The sequence below is a fragment of the Leopardus geoffroyi genome, chromosome C3 (assembly GCF_018350155.1).
Source record: "Leopardus geoffroyi isolate Oge1 chromosome C3, O.geoffroyi_Oge1_pat1.0, whole genome shotgun sequence".
Lineage (NCBI taxonomy): Eukaryota > Metazoa > Chordata > Mammalia > Carnivora > Felidae > Leopardus > Leopardus geoffroyi.
The window spans coordinates 118,954,240-118,973,870 of NC_059338.1; the positions used below are offsets into that span (position 1 = coordinate 118,954,240).

At 36.6% G+C, this 19,631-nt stretch overlaps 1 protein-coding gene across 1 annotated transcript in view; it reads right to left on the reverse strand.

Annotated features, from left to right (window-relative positions):
- The window catches only part of CNBD1 (cyclic nucleotide binding domain containing 1), a 396,262-nt gene that overhangs the window by 57,518 nt on the left and 319,113 nt on the right, over nucleotides 1-19,631 (reverse strand). The window contains exon 8 of the mRNA XM_045454541.1: nucleotides 18,651-18,783. Coding sequence (XP_045310497.1) covers nucleotides 18,651-18,783 — 133 coding nt within the window. The remainder of the gene's footprint in view (nucleotides 1-18,650; nucleotides 18,784-19,631) is intronic.

Below are 19,631 nucleotides of genomic sequence, written 5' to 3' on the forward strand. Positions count from 1 at the left end.
GCAGCTTACCAATTTTATTAATTTTTTTTCAAAGAACCACTCCTGGTTTCATTTATCTATTCTACTGTGTTTTGTTTGCTTCCATATCATTTATTTCAGCTCTACTTTTTATGATTTCCCTTCTGCTTGCTTTTGGCTTTGTTTGATGTTCTTTTTCTAGTTCCTTTAGATAGAAGGTTAGGTTTTTTATTTGAGACTTTTCTTGCTTCTTGAGGTAGGCCTATACTGTGATATACTTCCCTCTTATGACTGCTTTTGCTGCATCCCAAAGGTTCTGGACCATTGTGTTTTCATTTTCAGTTGTTTCCATGTAATTTTTTATTTCCTCTTTAATTTCATGGTTGACCCATTCATTCTTTAGTAGCATGTTCTTTAATCTCCACGTAGTTGTGGTCTTCCCACATTTTTTTTCTTGTGGTTGAGTTTAAATTTCATGGTTATATGGTCAGAAAAAATGAGAGAGCTAGATATGATCTCAATCTTTTTGTACTTTTTTGAGGCCTGATTTGTGACCTAGTATGTGATCTATTCTGGATAAATATTCCATGTACACTTGAAAAGAATGTGTATTCTCCTGCTTTAGGATGAAATGTTCTGAATATTCTGTTAAGTCTCTCTAGTCCAGTGTGTCATTCAAAGCCATTATTTCCCTGTTGATATTCTGTTGATATTCTTCTTAGATGATCTATCCATTAATGTAAAAGGAGTGTTGAAGTCCCCTACTATTATTGTATTATTAACAATGAGTTCCTTTATGTTTGTTATTATTTTCTAATATCTGAGTGTTTCTAACTTGGGTGCATAAATATTTACAATTGTTAGATCATCTTATTGGATAGATCCCTTTATTATGATATAGTGCCCTTCTTCATCTCTTATTACAGTTTTTGGCTTAAATGCAGTTTGTCTGATATAAGTATTGCAACACCAGCTTTCTTTTGATGTCCACAGGCATGATAAATGTTTCTCCAACCCTCACTTCCAATCTGCAGGTGTCTCTAGGTCTAAAATGGGTCTTTTTAGGCAACATATAAAGGTTTTTTTTAATTTTTTTAATCCATTCTGACACCCTGTCTTTTAATTGGAATGTTTAGTTCTTTTATATTCAGAGTAATTTATTGATGGGTATGTATTTATTGCCATTTTATTACTTGTTTTGTCATTTCTGGATATTTTCTCTTTTCCTTTCTAGAGTTTATTGCTCTTGTTATCTTTTCTCACTCAAAGAGTCCCCTTTAATATTTCTTGCAGGGATAGTTTAGTGGCCAAGAACTTCTTTAGGTTTTGTTTGGGAAATTCTTTATCTCTCCTTCTATTCTGAATGATAGCCTGCTGGATAGAATATTCTTGACTGAATATTTTTCCCATTTGGCACATTGAATATATCATGCCACTCCTTTCTGGCTTGCCAAATTTCTGTGGAGAGATGTGCTGTTAGCCTTATGGGACTTCTCTTCTAAGTTAGGGACTTCTTTTGTCTTACAGCTTTTTAAAAAAATTTTAATGTTTATTTATTATTTGGAGAGAGACAGACAGACTGTGAGTGAAGGAGGGGAAGAGAGAGAGGCAGACACAGGAATCAAAGCAGGCTCCAGACTCTGAGATGTCAGCACAGAGTCTGACATGGGTCTTGAATTCATGGATCATGAGTACATGACCTGAGCTGAAGTCGGAGGCTTAACCAACTGAGCCACCCAGGTACCCTTATCGTCTTGCTGCTTTTAAGATTTTTTTTCTTTATCACTATATTTTGTAAATTCAACTATAATATGTCTTATATTGGCCTGTTTTTGTTCATTTTTATGGAGCTCTCTTTGCTTCCTGGATTTGGATGTCTATTTCCTTCCCCAGATTAGGGAAGTTTACAGATATAATTTCCTGAGATAAACCCTCTGCTTCTTTTGTCTCTCTTTTTCTGGAACTCCTATGATACAAATATTATTATGTTTGATAGAGTAACGGAATTCCCTAAGTCTACTCTTGTGATCCATAATTTTCTTTCCCTCTTTTGTTCAGCTTCATTATTTTCCATTTTTCTATATTCTATATCACTTATTCTTTCATCTGCTTCTTCCATTCTTGTGATCATTACATCCAGTCTGCTTCAAATCTTGGTTATTACATTTTTCATTTCTCTGCATTTCTCTGCAGTAAGGGTCTTCCTGATGTCTTCCATGCTTTTCTCAAGCCCAGCTAGTATCCTTATCATTGTTGCTTTAAATTCTGGATCAGGCATATGATTTACACCTGTTTTGATTAGATCTCTAGCTATGGCCTTTTCTTGTTATTTAATTTGTAATGAATTCCCCCATCTTGGCATTTTGCCTAGGTCTCTGTTTTCTTCTGATTGGTAGAAAAGCCTTTTGTTTCCTGCTCCTGACAGTAATGGCTTTATGAAGAAGAGATCATGTAGTGTCCAGGGCCCAGTGCTTCAGGAAGTGTCTCTACTCTGTGCTGCATACACTCTGCTGCCTTGTTTTGGTTGCTCTTTGCCTCAGGTCAGTCATCTGCAGAGGTTCTCCTTGCCTTAAAGGGGCAGTGTGTGGACCTTGGCCAGAGTAAGGCATGTTTTAACTAGATGTGCTCTGGTCTTCTTGTTAAAAGAGACCTGATGCTATTTCTACTAAAATGAAGCTTTACAGAATTCTATGGTCAGTAGACATGGTGTGTGCAAAAGTTTGTGCTGTCTTTTTTCTGGGGAAGGGGCCCACTGCACTGGTCCTTAGGCACACCTGCCAGAGAAAAGCAGTACCCTGAAGCACAGGGGGGCAGACCTTGGTGTAAGAAGGTTATTCAGCCAGTGTTAGCATGTTGCTATTTACTGAAGTTGGTTTAGGCTGAGGGGCAGGGGAAGGAAATGGCACCAGCTAGTTAGTTTCCTAACTAGGGAGAGAGGAATCCATCCTTGTTTTTCTCAAGAAAGCACTTTCAGAAGAGAGAATAATTTCCCCTCATGCATCCCAGGCATTGTTTAGATTTCTGTTTTCACACTGTATGTCTCTGGGTTGCTTGCCAACGTGGAGCAGCACAGTGCACCTTAAGCTCTATCCTGGCCAAGCCTGCTGACTTTTAAAACCCCAAATTTCAGGGACCTTGTATGGTGGGGAACTGCTCTGTTCCTCTGGGAAAGGGTCTCACTGCACTGGGACTGATGCAGGTTTAACCCAGAAAGGCAGTCATGCCAGAGCATGAGGAAGGGGATTTGGAGCAAAGCAGACTAAACAGTCAGTGACCAGGTTAGCTGCCCTCAGCAGATGTTTTTGTGCCTATGCTGTATAGTGGGAGAGGGAAATGGTGCCTACCAGTTATTTTTCCCTGGAGAGTCAATGCCACATCTCACACAGATGTGCTCCAATAAGTATGAACAATCCCTCCCCATTTACCTTAGGTGGGATCCTCAGATCACCCAGTCTGCCCCAGGGTTGCTTGCGGGCCTTCTCTCCAGGTGTAGGGCAGTGCCCTCAGGTCTCTATCCCAGCCAAGCCCAATGACCTCTAAAACTCCAGCTTTTGAGCTCCATTGATTGCAAAAACTTATGAAAATCACTCCCTCTCAGTTTCCCAGACAATAGCTTTGTGGAAGTGTTCTCCTTGTGTGTATCCCTGTGTACTCCACTCTCTCTTGGCTTTCTCTCTGTGACAGGGCTGCCGCTCCTCTGCAGCACCTGCAATCCATTTCTCCCCAAAATTACATTTCCATACTTCCCACCTTCCTCAATGTGACTCCTTCTCTCCCTCTAGTTGTACAGTTTGTTCTATCAGTCCTCAGGTCAATTTCTAGAATGATTTGATGGTTATCTTAAGGCCATGTTTGAGGCACAAGGTAAGCCTAGGGTCCTCCTACTACACAGCCATCTTAACTCCCTCCTCCAATTAATATTTCAACAGAGAGTCATTCCTGCTTCTTTATTTCATCTTATTAGACATACTCAAGATCTCATTATACACCAAAGGAACTCTTTGGTCTAATGCATGCTCTTTGCCTGGACAGATCTCTAGGGGAAATTTCATTTGTTTTCATACATTAATGAACTGGGCCTTAGAATTTAGAAGCAAGTAAAATAACCTCTTTTCTATTTTCGCTCTCTCTCTCCTCCCCCCTTAAAATCTATAATACATCAAATATTAATTACCTAACTACTTGAATTATTCTGGGTCTGTCTTTGTCATCTTATCTCTCCGAATGTGAAAGAACCTTCCAAAAATCATATTATTTTCAAAGCTGATGAAAATTGTCAAACCCAAGATGGTAAGGGCTTCTATCAATGCATCTGCCAGTGGGAGAATGATTGGGTGCATCACAGCATCCAATAAAAATAGCTTCTTTATTCAGTAGATTCCTTTGGATTTGTATAAAGCAAATTATAATAATTATTTATTTATATAATTATAAAAATAAAGATATTATGGAATATCTTCAAAATACAGAAAAGTAGAAAAAAGCAATCAATACTATCAAGAAACAAAAATTATTAACAATTCATAAATAATAGTTACAGTACAGTACAATAGTTAGCATTTAAAGTCCTACTCTGAAATTTTTAGATACTACTTTGATTAAGGTGAATGGTATTTATAATTAACATCTCTATGAATTTGAATGTCCATATACTTGGTATGCTTAGAAAAAAAATTATGTCCTATATTTGGTTTGTAAAATGTGAGGAAATGGAATTGTGTCATTTTAATTTTTTTTGGTGGAGGAAAATGCAACTTTACTTCTAAATGTCAGGAGATAGAATGCCAAAATTCATTACCTTAATAAGGGACATTATAATTTTTTTAATGTTTATTTATTCTTGAGACAGAGACAGAGCATGAACAGTGGAGGGGCAGGGAGAGAGGGAGACACAGAATCTGAAACAGGCTCCAGGCTCTGAGCTGTCAGCACAGAGCCCGACGTGGGGCTCAAACCTCTGAACTGTGAGATCATGACCTGAGCTGAAGTCGGATGCCTAACCAACTAAGCCACCCAAGTGCCCCAGGGACATTATAATTTTTATAATGATAAAATAAAAGAGACAATGGTCATATGTGGGAAGTAGAAAGTTCTATAAAGAGCTTCAGCATTGCCTGGGTTGCTCATGAAAAGTTCTGTTTACTCATAAGAAAGTTGAATAGATGAGTGTTCTATTATTAAAATATGTTTAATTATATTCTGTTTCCAAGGGATTTGAATTAATTAAATAAATGCTTAATTTATCTTAATTTAATTTCTATCTATCAGCAGGATAATTATTTAAATCAGTAGCAATTTTTTACTTTACATAATTGTTTAAAATATTGTTCACCTTTATCATACTGTTATCACAATTAGAGGGGTAAATTTAAAGTGATGAAAACACCTACTTCCTACAAAGCATATTTGGATGTATTCTATGGATATTAGTATATCTTTGTCAAATTGCAAGATCAATTGAGAACAAAATCAATGGTTTTATAGTGCATAGTTATATTAGTTTCCTGCAGATACTGTAATAAATTGTCACAAACTAGGTGGCTTAAACCTGTGAAGTTTAGGGACACCTGGGTGGCTTAGTCAGCTAAGCGTCTGACTCTTGATTTGCTCAGGTCATGATCTCACAGTCATAGGTTTCTGTCCAGCATCAGGGTCTGTGCTGAGTGTGGAGACTGCTTGGGAGTCTCTCTCTCCCTCTCTTTCTGCCCCTCTTGCCCTCTCTCTCTCTCAAAATAAATAACCATTAAAAAAATCTTTAAAAAGCCTGTGAAGTTTATTTATTGGTAGTTCTGGAGGCCAGGTTTCTGAAATCAATGCGTCAGCAGCGTCCTTCCCCCTCCAAAGAATCACTAAGGGTGGGCTAGAGGGAAATCTTTTCCCTCTGTTAGCCTCTTGTGGTTGCTGGCCTTAGTGTTCTAGCCTGCTAGGTCATCACTCCAATCTATTCATATCACCTTCTCTTCTGCTTGTGTTTCAATTAAATTCCCCTTGCATTCTTCTTTTAAAGATACAAAGATGGCAGACAGGACCCACCTGGATAATCCAGGATAAGGTCTTCTTCTCAACAGCCTTAAGGTTACACATCTTTTGCCATGTAAAGTAATATTCACATGTTCTAGGATTAGGAAGTGAATATATCTTTGGGGAGTCATTTCTTCTGCCTATTACAATAATAAAATGTGTAATTTAACTACAATATTTAAATTTGTATTTATCAAACTGTTCAAATTCTTGAAATTTTTCATATGTGAGTATCATGTCTACCAAATAAGAACTTCCTCAAACTGATCTTTTCAAACAAGAAATATGTTTAGGTCTTAATAGCAATGCATTTTATTTTCTATTGGCAAAATTTTCAGAATTTTGCATCCAGACTCTAATACTTAAGACTTAGTGGGGATTTTTTAAGTTTATTTATTTATTTTGTGGGAGAGAGAGGGTGGGGAGGGACAGAGAAAGAGGGAGAGAGAATCCTAAGCAGTCTCTGTGCTGTCAGAGCAGAGCATGGCAACGACAGTCTATCTTACCAACTGTGAGATCATGACCTGAGGTGAAATCAAGAGTTGGAGGCTTTGACTAAGCCACCTGGGCACCCTAAAACTTAGTTTTAAAGATCTCATGTACATGCATCCAGATCCACATGTTTTATACATGGGCAAATAATTAATTATTTAGTAAAACAAATTTTCACAATGAAAATTAACAGAAACATTATATTTAATGATATTTCTATCCACAATATTTCTGAAGTAATTTTTGAAAGCTCTTATGATAACATTAGAAGCTGTTTTCACAGAATGTTAAAATGATAAAATGAATTTTATCTAGCAGTTACACATTTCTGTCATGAATTATTACTCTAGCAAAAAGATGTACTACCAAATCATGAGGAAACAGTTTTTGTTTTTTGTTGTCTTTTTTAAAAAAATCAGCTGTTTCATGGGAGAAAGTTAAAATTTCTTGAGTCACAAAGGAAACTGTAATATAGAAAGATCCAAGTAGAAATATTGGAACATACTTGAATTATCTTCACAAATATGTTTAGAAAATAAAGTAATAAAAACACACATAATTTGAATTTGTACCTAAAGATAATCAATAGCACCATAAATCCTTTAATATAAATAAAAATTAATATTAAGCTGAAAAATCAAGCTGTGATCAGGCCCTTCAGCACTCTTGGGAACATTTGCAGATGGAAACAACCAGAGGGCCTGGGTTTCAATGACCAAAACAAAAGGGAAGAAAAAAATGTGTTCTCTTACTAGTTAGGGAATAAGAACAAACATGCTACATAATAAAAACATAAATTACAAATATCTGTCAATGAAAACATGAGTTACAAATATCTGTCCATAGCCAAACAAGTCACTGAGAAAGTTATGTGTAGCTTGGGCTCTGAGTAGGACAAAAGCAAGCCTTTCACAAACATTTATAAATAGTGGCTTGCACTCACAAAAGACTTAGGAATGGGGATGGGGTGGTCTGTATTTAAATATCTCTGGGAAATACTAGGAATGTTTTATTCTAACTTGGAGGTGGTGGGTGAGAGTACAGGCCCATTTAAATTTATGTTTGAGAATCCTACCCAGTGTTTTTAATATGACATACCCAGATACACATACATCATACCCAGACATACTCAGATACACATACATCAGTGCAGCAACAAACTACTCTGTTTGAAATTAAAAACAAAAGAAAGCATCTCATACAAGCACAGATTTCCAAGGGTACTAAAGAATAGAGAAAATGTATTTGAAAAGGTCTATTCCATACGATACCCTGAATAATCAAAATGCTTCCACATTAATTTCTTTCTATTATTAGTATCACTGATGCCTTTTATCTCTTTGCCTCTGCACTAGCAAAATAGACTTTTGTTTTCCACTGCTTCTCTCCTTTCGACAATCATTCATATTGCTTAGCCTGATTCATTCTTCTAAAGCTTTTACCTCCTTAGGTAGCTTTTACTATTCAAAAACCTTTAATGACACCAAGTTAGCTATAAAATAAAATACAAGACATGAATATGGAATTTAAAATACATCAGACTATCTATAGTTGTTACTAGGATCACAATGATCACAAAGAAGCACTTTAACTCAGTTGGGCTGTTTGGTCCACTCTCCTAAATCATCTGCAAGGCATATATTGGCTCATGTTAATTTTCCTTTCTTTCCTAGAATTATCACTCCTACCCACTGTCCAATCATAACCAAAAAATCCTTTCTTCCATTTAACTTCTACTATATCTGTTGGAAAATAGTCACTTAACAATTATCATGGTAAATAATATATATGTCCAGAGATACTGATAATTATTCTATGCAAGATATTTGTGATCCATCTCATTACCTTAAAATTAAAGTCTTTTATTTTTTCTAATTATTGAATCTCATAAAATCAAATCTAAAGTCAAACTATCCTACATTGTAATAAATGCATTGTAGCTACTCAATATTTAATTTTATGTGATTTTAGAATGCATTTCTTTTTAACTCGACAAAAAGCAATTAATACAGTGATTTCTACATAGTAGATATTCAATAAAAATATGAATTGATTAAAGCAAAATGAATTTCTAAAAAAGCATTTATTTACAAAAGAGATAAACTTTGATGGAATGGATGGGACTAAAGGACTATTTTTGGTTCCTAAGTACAGAACACAGAGTCCTTCTAACTAGATTTAAATAAAAAGAGGTTTTTTGTTTTTTTTTTTTTAATTTTTTTTTCAACGTTTATTTATTTTTGGGACAGAGAGAGACAGAGCATGAACGGGGGAGGGGCAGAGAGAGAGGGAGACACAGAATCGGAAACAGGCTCCAGGCTCTGAGCCATCAGCCCAGAGCCTGACGCGGGGCTCGAACTCCCGGACCGTGAGATCGTGACCTGGCTGAAGTCGGACGCTTAACCGACTGCGCCACCCAGGCGCCCCAAAAAGAGGTTTATTAGAAGGTATTAAGAAGGTGCAGGAGGACCATGAAACCAGGTTTCAATACTACCAAAAAAAAAAAGTCAGCCAGTGGAAAGGCCCACCCACAATATAGAGCTCTTCTAAAGGAAACCTCTCTCCTAGGCATCACTTGTAATGCTAGAGGCAAAATCAGAACCACCACCCTCATCACCATGCCTATAAAAAGACCTGCTCCATGACTTCTTGCAAATATTATACAACTGTATTGATTGGACATAAGACAGGCCAGAGTTAAAATTAAATATTTTTTAAAAGATTCTAGGAGATGTAGTCTTTAGCTTTTCTAGACTCTACAGTAGAGAAAGGCAGGTTAAAAGTGCTTGAAAGTGGCACTAATCAATATAATCTGCAGTGCCTATCATACTAAGAAAATGTTTCTTATAGCAATATTTATTTAAAAAAAAATGTATACAATGACAAATACAGAAAGCATTTACTAGTATTTACTAAAACCTATTAAAAGTATTTTATTAAAAGTATTTACTAAAACCTATTTATAGCAGTTCTATTTGCCAAGTACATCGTGCCAAGCTATCAAGAAAAATGTCAAGAGAATGAGAAGACAAGCCAAAGATTGGGAGAAAATATTTGCAAAAGACATTTATAATAATGCACTGTTATCCAAAATATACAAAGAACTCTGAACAATAACAAAAAAAATCTGCTTAATAAAACAGGCCGAAGACCTTAATAGATACCTCATAAAAGAAGATGCCTAGATTAGAAATAAGCACATGAACATATGCTTCACTCAAATGTTATCAAGGAAATTCACATAAAACAACAATGAAATACCACTACAAATCTACTTGAAAGGCCGAATTCCAGAACACTGACAATATCAAATGCTGATGGTGATGTGGAGTCACAAAATCTCATTGCTGATGGAAATGCAAAAGAGTGCACCCATTTTAGAAGACAGTTTGGCAATTTCTTACAAAACTAAACATATTCTTCTTAATATATTATCCAGGAATTGTGCTCCTTGACATATATCTAAAGGAGTTGAAAAGTTATGTCCATACAAAAACCTGCATACCGATGTTTATAACAGCTTCATTTAAATGGCAAAACTTGGAAGCAACAAAGACGTCTTCCACTAGGTGGAGGGATAAATACACTGTGGTGTATCCAGGCAATATAATATTATTGAGTATTAAAAAGAAATGAGCTATCAAACAATGAAAAGACATGGAGAAACATTAAATATATATTATTGAGTGAAAGAGACCATTCTAAAAAGGTTACATACTGTACAATTCCAATTTTCTGAGACATTGGAAATGGCAAAACCATTTAAAAAACCACACAGCAAAAAGATGTAGTTGCCAGTGGTTAGGGAGCATGGAGGAATGGATGTGTGGAGTGTAGATAACTTGGGGGGCAATGAAACTACTCTATATGATACTATGATGGTGGATAAATGTCATTACACATTCACCCAACCCAGAGAATGTCCAACACCAGGAGTGAAATATAAAGTAAACTATGGGCTTTGGTTGATGATGTTTCAATGATAATGATGGTTTACTGTAGGTTCATTAATTGTAACAAATGTAACAGTTTCATGAAGTATGTTAAGGGTGGAGAATTCCAGGAGGAGGAGTCAACATGGTGGAGAAGTAAGGGGACCCAAAATTCTCTTGTTAAACATTACCTCAAACACAGCAGTATTGAGGCCAGGAGGCTTGGAATTCCATGAATCCAGGCTATAGAGTGACAAAAACATCTCCAGGGCCCCATGACAACAACTTGATGGGCCATAGGGGCATGATTGTGAATTGGGAGAGATAAAACCGGTGGCATAGGCATGGAGGTGAGGGATCTCCTGTAGACAGACAAAAGGAGAGAGGCTGTGGAAGTATAGGATTGTATTTGGACAAGAGAAAAACCATGGACTGGGAAAGGGAAAAAATGGAGACAGAACCAATTTCTAACTTAATCCAGGGTTGTGGGGTTTTCTCCAGACTGGGTCCTGCCTTCTGTACATAAACCTGGGGTTGGTGGGGCAGGGGTAGCCAGCCCTGGGCTCGGTAGCAAGCTCAGAGGTGCAGTATGAGAGAGTAGTCCCCTCCCTTGAGTGCTGTGGGAAAGTATATAGCTGCTGCTCCAAGGACAAAATACCCTGCAGGCACCTGCCAGCCAGAGGCTCTTTGTCTGCTCGCAGGGTGGAGTGGCACTACCCCAGAACCAGGGTGCACAGAGCAGGATCTTTTAAGACACTGGGGTTTGGGTACGAGCCCAGCACCAGGGAGGCAAGGGAGACTGTGGAAAAGGATAAACCAGCTGCTCATGCCCTTGCAGCACTGTGAGAACGGCCTGAACAGAGTGGTGTGAGACACCCAGTCTAGGGAGGAGAGACTGGGGTGTCACCATTTTTCTCCCCATCACCAACAAGGTCACTTTTTAATATAGTAGTGCTTGTAGGTGCAGGACTATAGCTACATGACAAGCTATAAAAATGAATGAATGAATGAATGAATGAATGAATAGATAGATAAATAAATGACAGAAAAGAGAGAGAATCCAAAAAAATCATGAATGAAAGAGGAAAGAAAGATAACAACACCACAGAAATACAAACAATTATTAGAGAATACTATGAAAAATTATATGCCCACAAAATGGACAACCTGGAAGAAATGAACAAATTCAGACACCCACACACTACCAAAACTCAAATGGGAAGAAATAGAAAATTTGAACAGACCCATAACCAGCAAAGAAATTGAATCAGTTATCAAAAATCTTCCAACAAATAAGAGTCCTGGGCCAGATGGCTTCCCAGGGGAATTCTAACATATATTTAAAGCAGAGTCAATACCTTTCCTTCCCAAGTTGTCCAAAAAAACAGATCAGAAGGAAAGTTTCTGGACTCATTCTATGAAGCCGGTATTAGCTTGATTCCCAAACCAGATAGAGACCACACTAAAAAGGAGAATTACAGGCCAATATCCCTGATGAACATGGATGCAAAAATTCTCAACAAGATACTAGCAAATAGAATTCAACAACATATTAAAATAATTATGTACCATGATCAAGTGGGATTCATTCCTGGGCTGCAGGGCTGGTTCAATATTCACAAATCAATCAATGTGATACATCACATTAATAGAAGAAAGGATGAGAACCACATGATCCTGTCAATCGATGCAGAAAAAGCATTTGACAAAATACAGCATCCTTTCTTAATACAAACCCTCAAGAAAATCAGTATAGAAGGAACATACCTTAACATCATAAAAGCCATATATGAGAGCCCACAGCTAATATTATCCTTAATGGGAAAAAACTGAAAGATTTCCCCCTGAGGTCAGGAACACGACAGGGATGTCCACTCTCACCACTATTGTTTAACATAATGTTAGAAGTCCTAGCCTCAGCAGTCAGACAACAAAATGAAATAAAAGGCATCCAAATTGGCAAAGAAGAATTTAAACTTTCATTTTTCATAGATGACATGATACTCTATGTGGAAAACCTGACAGACTCCACAAAAAGGCTGCCAGAACTGATATATGAATTCAGCAAAGTCGCGGGATACAAAATCAATGTACAGAAATCTGTTGCATTTCTATACACCAATAATGAAGCAACAGAAAGACAAATAAAGAAACTGATACCATTCACAATTGCACCAAGAACTATAAAATACCTAGGAATAAACCTAACCACAGATGTAAAAGATCTGTGTGGTGAAAATTATAGAAAACTTATGAAAGAAATTAAAGAAGACACAAAGAAATGGAAAAACATTCCATGCTCATGGATTGGAGGAACAAATATTGTTAAAATGTCAATACTACCCAAAACAATCTACACATTCAATGCAATCCCAATCAAAATTGTACCAGCATTCTTCTCAAAGCTAGAACAAGCAATCCTAAAATTTGTATGGAACCACAAGAGACCCCAAATAGCCAAAGTAATATTGAAGAAGAAAACCAAAGTGGGAGGCATCACAATCCCAGACTTTAGCCTCTACTACTAAGCTATAATCAAGATGGTAGGGTATTGGCACAGAAACAGATACATAGACCAATGGAATAGAATAGAGACCCCAGAATGAGACCCACAAATGTATGGCCAACTAATCTTTGACAAGGCAGGGAAGGGTATCCAATAGAAAAAAGACAGTCTCTTTAGCAAGTGGTGTTGGGAGAACTGGACAGCATCATGCAGAAGAATGAAACTGGATCACTTTCTTACACCATACACAAAAATAAACTCAAAATTGATAAAAGACCTAAATGTGAGACAGGAAACCATCAAAACCATGGAGAAGAAAACAGGCAACAACTTTTTTGACCTCAGTTGCAGCAACTTCTTACTTGACATGTCTCTGAAAGCAAGGGAAATAAAAGCAAAAATAACCTACTGAGACTTCACCAAGATAAAAAGCTTCTGCACTGCAAAGGAAACAATAAACAAAACTAAAAGGCAACCTACAGAATGGGAGAAGTTATTTGTAAATGACATATCAGATAAAGGGTTGGTATACAAATCTATAAGGAACTTATCAAACTCAACACATGAAAAACAAATAATCCAGTGAAAAAATGGGCAGAAGACATGAATAGACACTTTTCCAAAAAGACCTCCAGATTGCCAACAGACACATGATGAGTTCAACATCACTCATCATCAGAGAAATACAAATCAAAATCACATTGAGATATGACCTCACACCGGTCAGAGTGGCTAAAATTAACAACAGGAAACAACATTGTTGGGGACAATGTGGAGAAACAGGAACCCTCTTGCACTGTTGGTGTGAATGCAAACTGGTACAGCTGCTCTGGAAAACAGTGTGGAGGTTCCTCAAAAAATGAAAAATAGAAATGCCCTACGACCCAGCAGTAGCACTGCTAGGAATTTACCCAAGGGATACAGGAGTGCTGATGCATAGGGGTACATGTACTCCAATGTTTATAGTAGCGCTTTCAACAATAGCCAAATTATGGAAAAAGCCTAAATGTCCATCAGCTGATGAATGGATAAAGAAGACGTGGTTTATATATACAATGGCATACTACTTGGCAATGAGAAAAAATGAAATCTTGCCATTTGCAACAATGTGGATGGAACTGCAGGGTATTATGCTAAGTGAAATAAGTCAGGCAGAGAAAGACAGATACCATATGTTTTTACTCATATGTGGATCCTGAGAAACTTAACAGAAGACCATAGGGGAGGGGAAGGGGGAAAAAAGTTACAGAGAGGGAAGGAGGCAAACCATAAGAGACTCTTAAATACAGAGAACAAACTGAGGGTTGATGGTGGGGGTGTTGCAGGGAAGAGGGGAATATGGGTGATGGGCATTAAGGAGGGCACTTGTTGGGATGAGCAGTGGGTGTTTTATGAAAACGATGAAACATGGGAATCTACTTCTGAAGCCAAGAGCACACTGTATACACTGTATGTTAGCTAACTTGACAGTAAATTATATTAAAAATAAAATCATGGTAGCCATTCTCAAAAGGCAAAAAAAAAAAAGTGGGAAATGCTATGTAAGACTGGGGATAGGGGTTATATGCAAAATATCTGTACCTTCGGCTCACTTTTGCTGAGATCCTATAAGTGCTCTAAACTGTAAAGTCTATTAAGAAAATATTAAGTGAATTAATATATTACATTAGAAAATATCTACCTAATGCAAAAAATAGCCATAAAAAAGGAATGGAAGGAAAAAAAAACCATCAGGATCAATAGCACTTCTAAGCACCAACTTTTTTCTGGGATGCTCAAAAGTGTGCACTGGGGCTGAGAATATAAAACCCCACAGAATGATCTGTAAGATACTGAAGCCAAACACTTATTGGAACTCAGAGCCCAGAACTTTACATTTCTATTAGGTAGAATTTCAAAGTATATATCCTGTGTCTGAAACTCTTCGCTTTTGGTTTGTGAAGACTAGATATCTTTTTTACTATTAGTATAATGGCATATTTTATCTTTCAGAACTAAGTTGACTACCACTTTTTTTTAAGTATCTCTAGTTATTGTTTGCTATGTCAAATTTTGCCTGGAAAAGACAGAGCATACTGATATAGGTAGGATAACAATAAAATATACATAAATAGTTGATTGATGCCAACTTAATTTAATATTTTTTCTTCTACACAATAACCACAGAAACTGGCTGATTAGTGAAATAAGCTGGTTGTTATTTTTTCAGCCAGTCATACTTTGAAAAAAATAACACCCGTGAAGACTTTAATTGGTGTGATAGAAACTGGATATGCCCAAATTACAAGCAACATTGTACACATCTATTACAGTCAGGATCCATTGGCATGTGAAGCTTAAGTAAGAAGACTTAGGAAGTTAATAAAGGAAATTGAGCCAGAAATACGCTTCACTTATTTCATAGATTGCTAAAGATTAATCCTAAATTCTATCACTCTTTTGAATAATTAAATCTCTCTGAAACTTCATCCAATATACATTCCTAAAAGATCAAAATACACATAATTATGCTTTGGAAATCATACTGGTGCTAATTTTAAACCTAGATAATAAAAGTATAATTTGAGCAACAGTCTCTACATTTTCTGATAAAAATTCAAAATCTTGAGGAAAGTCGAGAAGTATTACATCTAATGCTTCTCTTTGATATATCAAGTTTGTCACTACCATAAAAGAAAATTTGATTAGGTTGACAGAACTTATTCTTCACCTAGGTATGTTTATTTATAAGAACCACAGTATTTCAGGGCTGAAACGGGCTCTGAAGATCATTTATTGTAATTGTCATTCTTCTCTAAGGAGGACAAATGATTTTTAAAACTGTATAAATGTAAGCACCACATATTTGTATTTGGGAATCAGTGGCAAAATAATGCTACTTTTGACTTATTCAATATAATCACAGACTGTCCAATGCAATAGATAGATTCCACCATTATTCTTATTTTTTTCTCTTTTTTGTTTCCTTTATTTTTTTAAATATTTATTTTTGAGAGAGACAGGGACAGAGCATGAGCAGGGGAAGGACAGAGAGAGAGGGAGACACAGAATCCAAAGCAGGCTCCAGGCTCTGAGCTATGAGCACTGAGCCCAACGCAGGGCTCAAACTCATGAGCCATGAGGTCGTGACCCGAGCCAAAGTCAGATGCTTAACCAACTGAGACACCCATGCACCCCTCCACCACTATTTTTAAAGACCTTTACTAAAAAGAAGTTGAAACCAGCATTAGTCTAAAAAATTGCATCAAGTCAGTACCTCCTTAACATTCTGATGCTAAATTTAAGTATCTTAGGTTGATATTTTAGACCAGTCATCATTAGTAATCAAATGCATTAAAAGCTCATAATTATTCCCCATATACACCTAAAAATATTAATGTCCTCACATATAGACAAGACTGAAGTATTATTTTTTATACAAAATAGTCTTGGGATTGAGGCATGGACCAAAATGTGATATTTCTGATACCAAAGGAGGAACTCATGATAAATCAAAACATTCATAGTAAAGAATATATATTTCTATTCAATAAAATATGCTGAATTTATAAATGTTCAATACTTTTTTTTCCCAAGTCAGTTTACTACTTGCTTTTTTATATATACTGTTGGCCAAAAATGGCATTAATAACTCATTAGAAAAAATGTGTCATGAACAAAAATACATCAAAAATTCAATTTTTACAAGCATGATAAAATATGTGTTTGGCTAAATATGGGTTAAACATTGTATTTCAAAACTGTGATAAATAAAAACATTAAAAAAAAGCACAGGAAAGAAATTTGGAACAAATTTAGTAAAGAGTTATAATCTCACCAAATTATTTTGTTTAATGTTTATTTTTGAAAGGGAGAAAGGGAGAGAGCGCATGAGCAGGAGAGGGGCAGAGAGAAAGAGAGAGAGAGAATCCAAAGCAGGCTCCATGGTGTCAGTGCACAGCCTGACACAGGGCTTGAACCCATGAACTGTGAGATCATGACCTGGGCTGAAACCGGGAGTCGGCCACTTCACTGACTAAGCCACCCAGGTGCCCCTCACCAAATTTAACAAGTTTATTAGAGCATCTTAGGTTTTCAAGCATAACCTTGCCTGTAGTCATATTTACTTTTTTCTTATAAAACAACCCTCCATATTGGTGCTATGCTGTACCTCACTTTTCTATCATACATTGACTCACTCAAAGGACATCTTTGCCAGGTTTTCCTTAACTTCACCATATTTTTATCATTAACAGTCACAGTATGGAATTAGCAACTCACACTCATTCTTTTTAGAATTTTAATTTTTTTTTAACATTTATTTATTTTTGAAACAGAGAGAGACAGAGCATGAACGGGGGAGGGGCAGAGAGAGAGGAAGACACAGAATCGGAAGCAGGCTCCAGGCTCTGAGCCATCAGCCCAGAGCCTGACGCGGGGCTCGAACTCACGGACTGCGAGATCGTGACCTGAGCTGAAGTCAGATGCTTAACCGACTGAGCCACCCAGGCGCCCCTAGAATTTTAATTTTAAGTTTATCTGAAATATTCACCTCCTCCTAGTGCTATATCCCTCACTACACTTAACGGCTCTGAAAGCTTGAAATTGAAGTATTTCTCTCAAACACTGCCTCTTCCATTATAATCATAGGTACTAAATACTCCACTGTTTCACTAAGAGAAAAGCCAGGCAAGGCTACAAACCTCTCTCTATTATCTTTTATTGGGAAATAGGGATTCCTTACTGGAGGAGATCTAAGGCTGCTCTGACCCACCTACCACAGTTCCTCTTGTATCAGTGTCTTAGTCAGTTTGGGCTGCTATAACAAAATCCTATAGACTGGGCGGCTTAAACAACATTTATTTCTCACAGTTTTGGATACTGTGAAGTCCTAGATACAGATGCCAGTAGATTCAGTGTCTGGTAAGATCTCTCTTTCTTATTTGCAGATACCTGCCTTCTTGTATCCCCATATGGGTAAGAGAGAGAGAGATCATCTCTCTCATGTCTCTTCTTATAAAGGCACTAATCCCATTCACGAGGGCTCCACTCTAGTGACTTAATCACTTGTCAAAGGCTCCACCTCCAAACAGCATCATATTGGGGATTAGGCCTTAAACATATTAATTTTGGGGGGGATAAACATTGAGTCCATAGCAGGTGACATTTCTTACTAATGGGCTCTCATAGATAGAAACAATTGTACAAAATGACTTAATGCTGCCTACGCTTTTTTTGTATGTGTAACCAGGAAATCCACACATCCCTGTCATGCTGAATATTGGACATGATGGCAGCTTCACTGCTGCTACCCCTTAGCTCAGCCTCACCTATTGTCTGTATTTTCCACTGATAATGTATAGCACAGGTACAGATAAGGAAACTTGCTGCTTAAGTAGGCATTCAGTCAGGAGAACAGGAAAAATGGATATAACTTCTCCCTGCATTTCTCCTTCTTTGGTCTTTGATTGACTGTAAGGACAATAGAGCAAGAAGGGCAGGGCCATGGGGAAATATAGAGAGACGTGGAAATAAGGCCAGTCCTAATATCTTCAAGCCAATACAGAATGATTTTTTAATAAAAAAACAGGCAGGATTCTAAATATCTAATTAAAAGGTCACATTAAGTAAATTAATGTGCTTAAGTACATTAAGTAAAATAATATGAAGAAATGTTATATCAAACATTAAAAGAATGAAAAATTACAAATGCCAGTACTATGTTATATAAAGAAGATGATTCAAAATTGCATTAAACTCACCATGACCTGGAGGAAATTTTTTCCATTTAATGAGTGCAACTAGCTCACATATGGATAAAGTCGGCCACTCCTCATAATATGGACATTTATGAATTAATTTCATCTTGTCTTTATTTTCAAGCTTTATGTTTTCCTGAAAAAGTCATTAAAAAAGAAGGAAAATGTATAGCAGATAGATAAATGGCATAACAGAAAAATAAAGGTTATATAGCACAAAATACATTTGAATTTTATAGGAGCATCATTCCAAGACCACATAACCATATTGAAATTTTAGTCTTCTGGTGTGCTACTAAAATTATATTTTCCCACCTTTCATAATATTTTTAGACTTCCATAAATATTTTTGCATTTCTTAAAAATCTTGTCATAATCCAGACTAAACTCAAAAGTTGTACGATAATATCAAATAATTGATACTTATATTTTGAAAATAAAACATACCAAATATTGTTAGAAGTGAGTGACTCTGAATTCAGGGATTCGGAAGGAAGTTGAATTCTGAGATAGTCGTCTGTACCACTGACACTGAGACCACTATATCAAAAGAAATCCTGACTATTTTTAGAAACCTAAGTCAAGAAGATGGATGACTCACCATCTCCCTCCAACCAAAGAACCCAACTGTAGCCGATGCTAGTGCCTTATTGCACCAGCACCAGACTTAGACCCTTTCAAGAAAAGCTGGCAGAGCAGAACAATGGGGGCCTTTTGATGCAGTCACTTATACAAACTTTCTCTGCCATCAGGTGAGGAGAAATCAAAAAAGCGAAAATTTTGTATTTGACTTAAGGAGAGTAAGTTGGTAAACTTGAAGTAAATAAATTATCTTAATGTAGCAGAATTAGGGGATCAGAATTAAGTTGTGACCACCTATTCATGCAACTCTGGGTTTTGAATGTCTATTAAAGCGATAAAATAGTATGCCAATTATTCCCAACTGTTTTTTTTTTTTTTTCAGGTGGACTGTACAGATTTAGA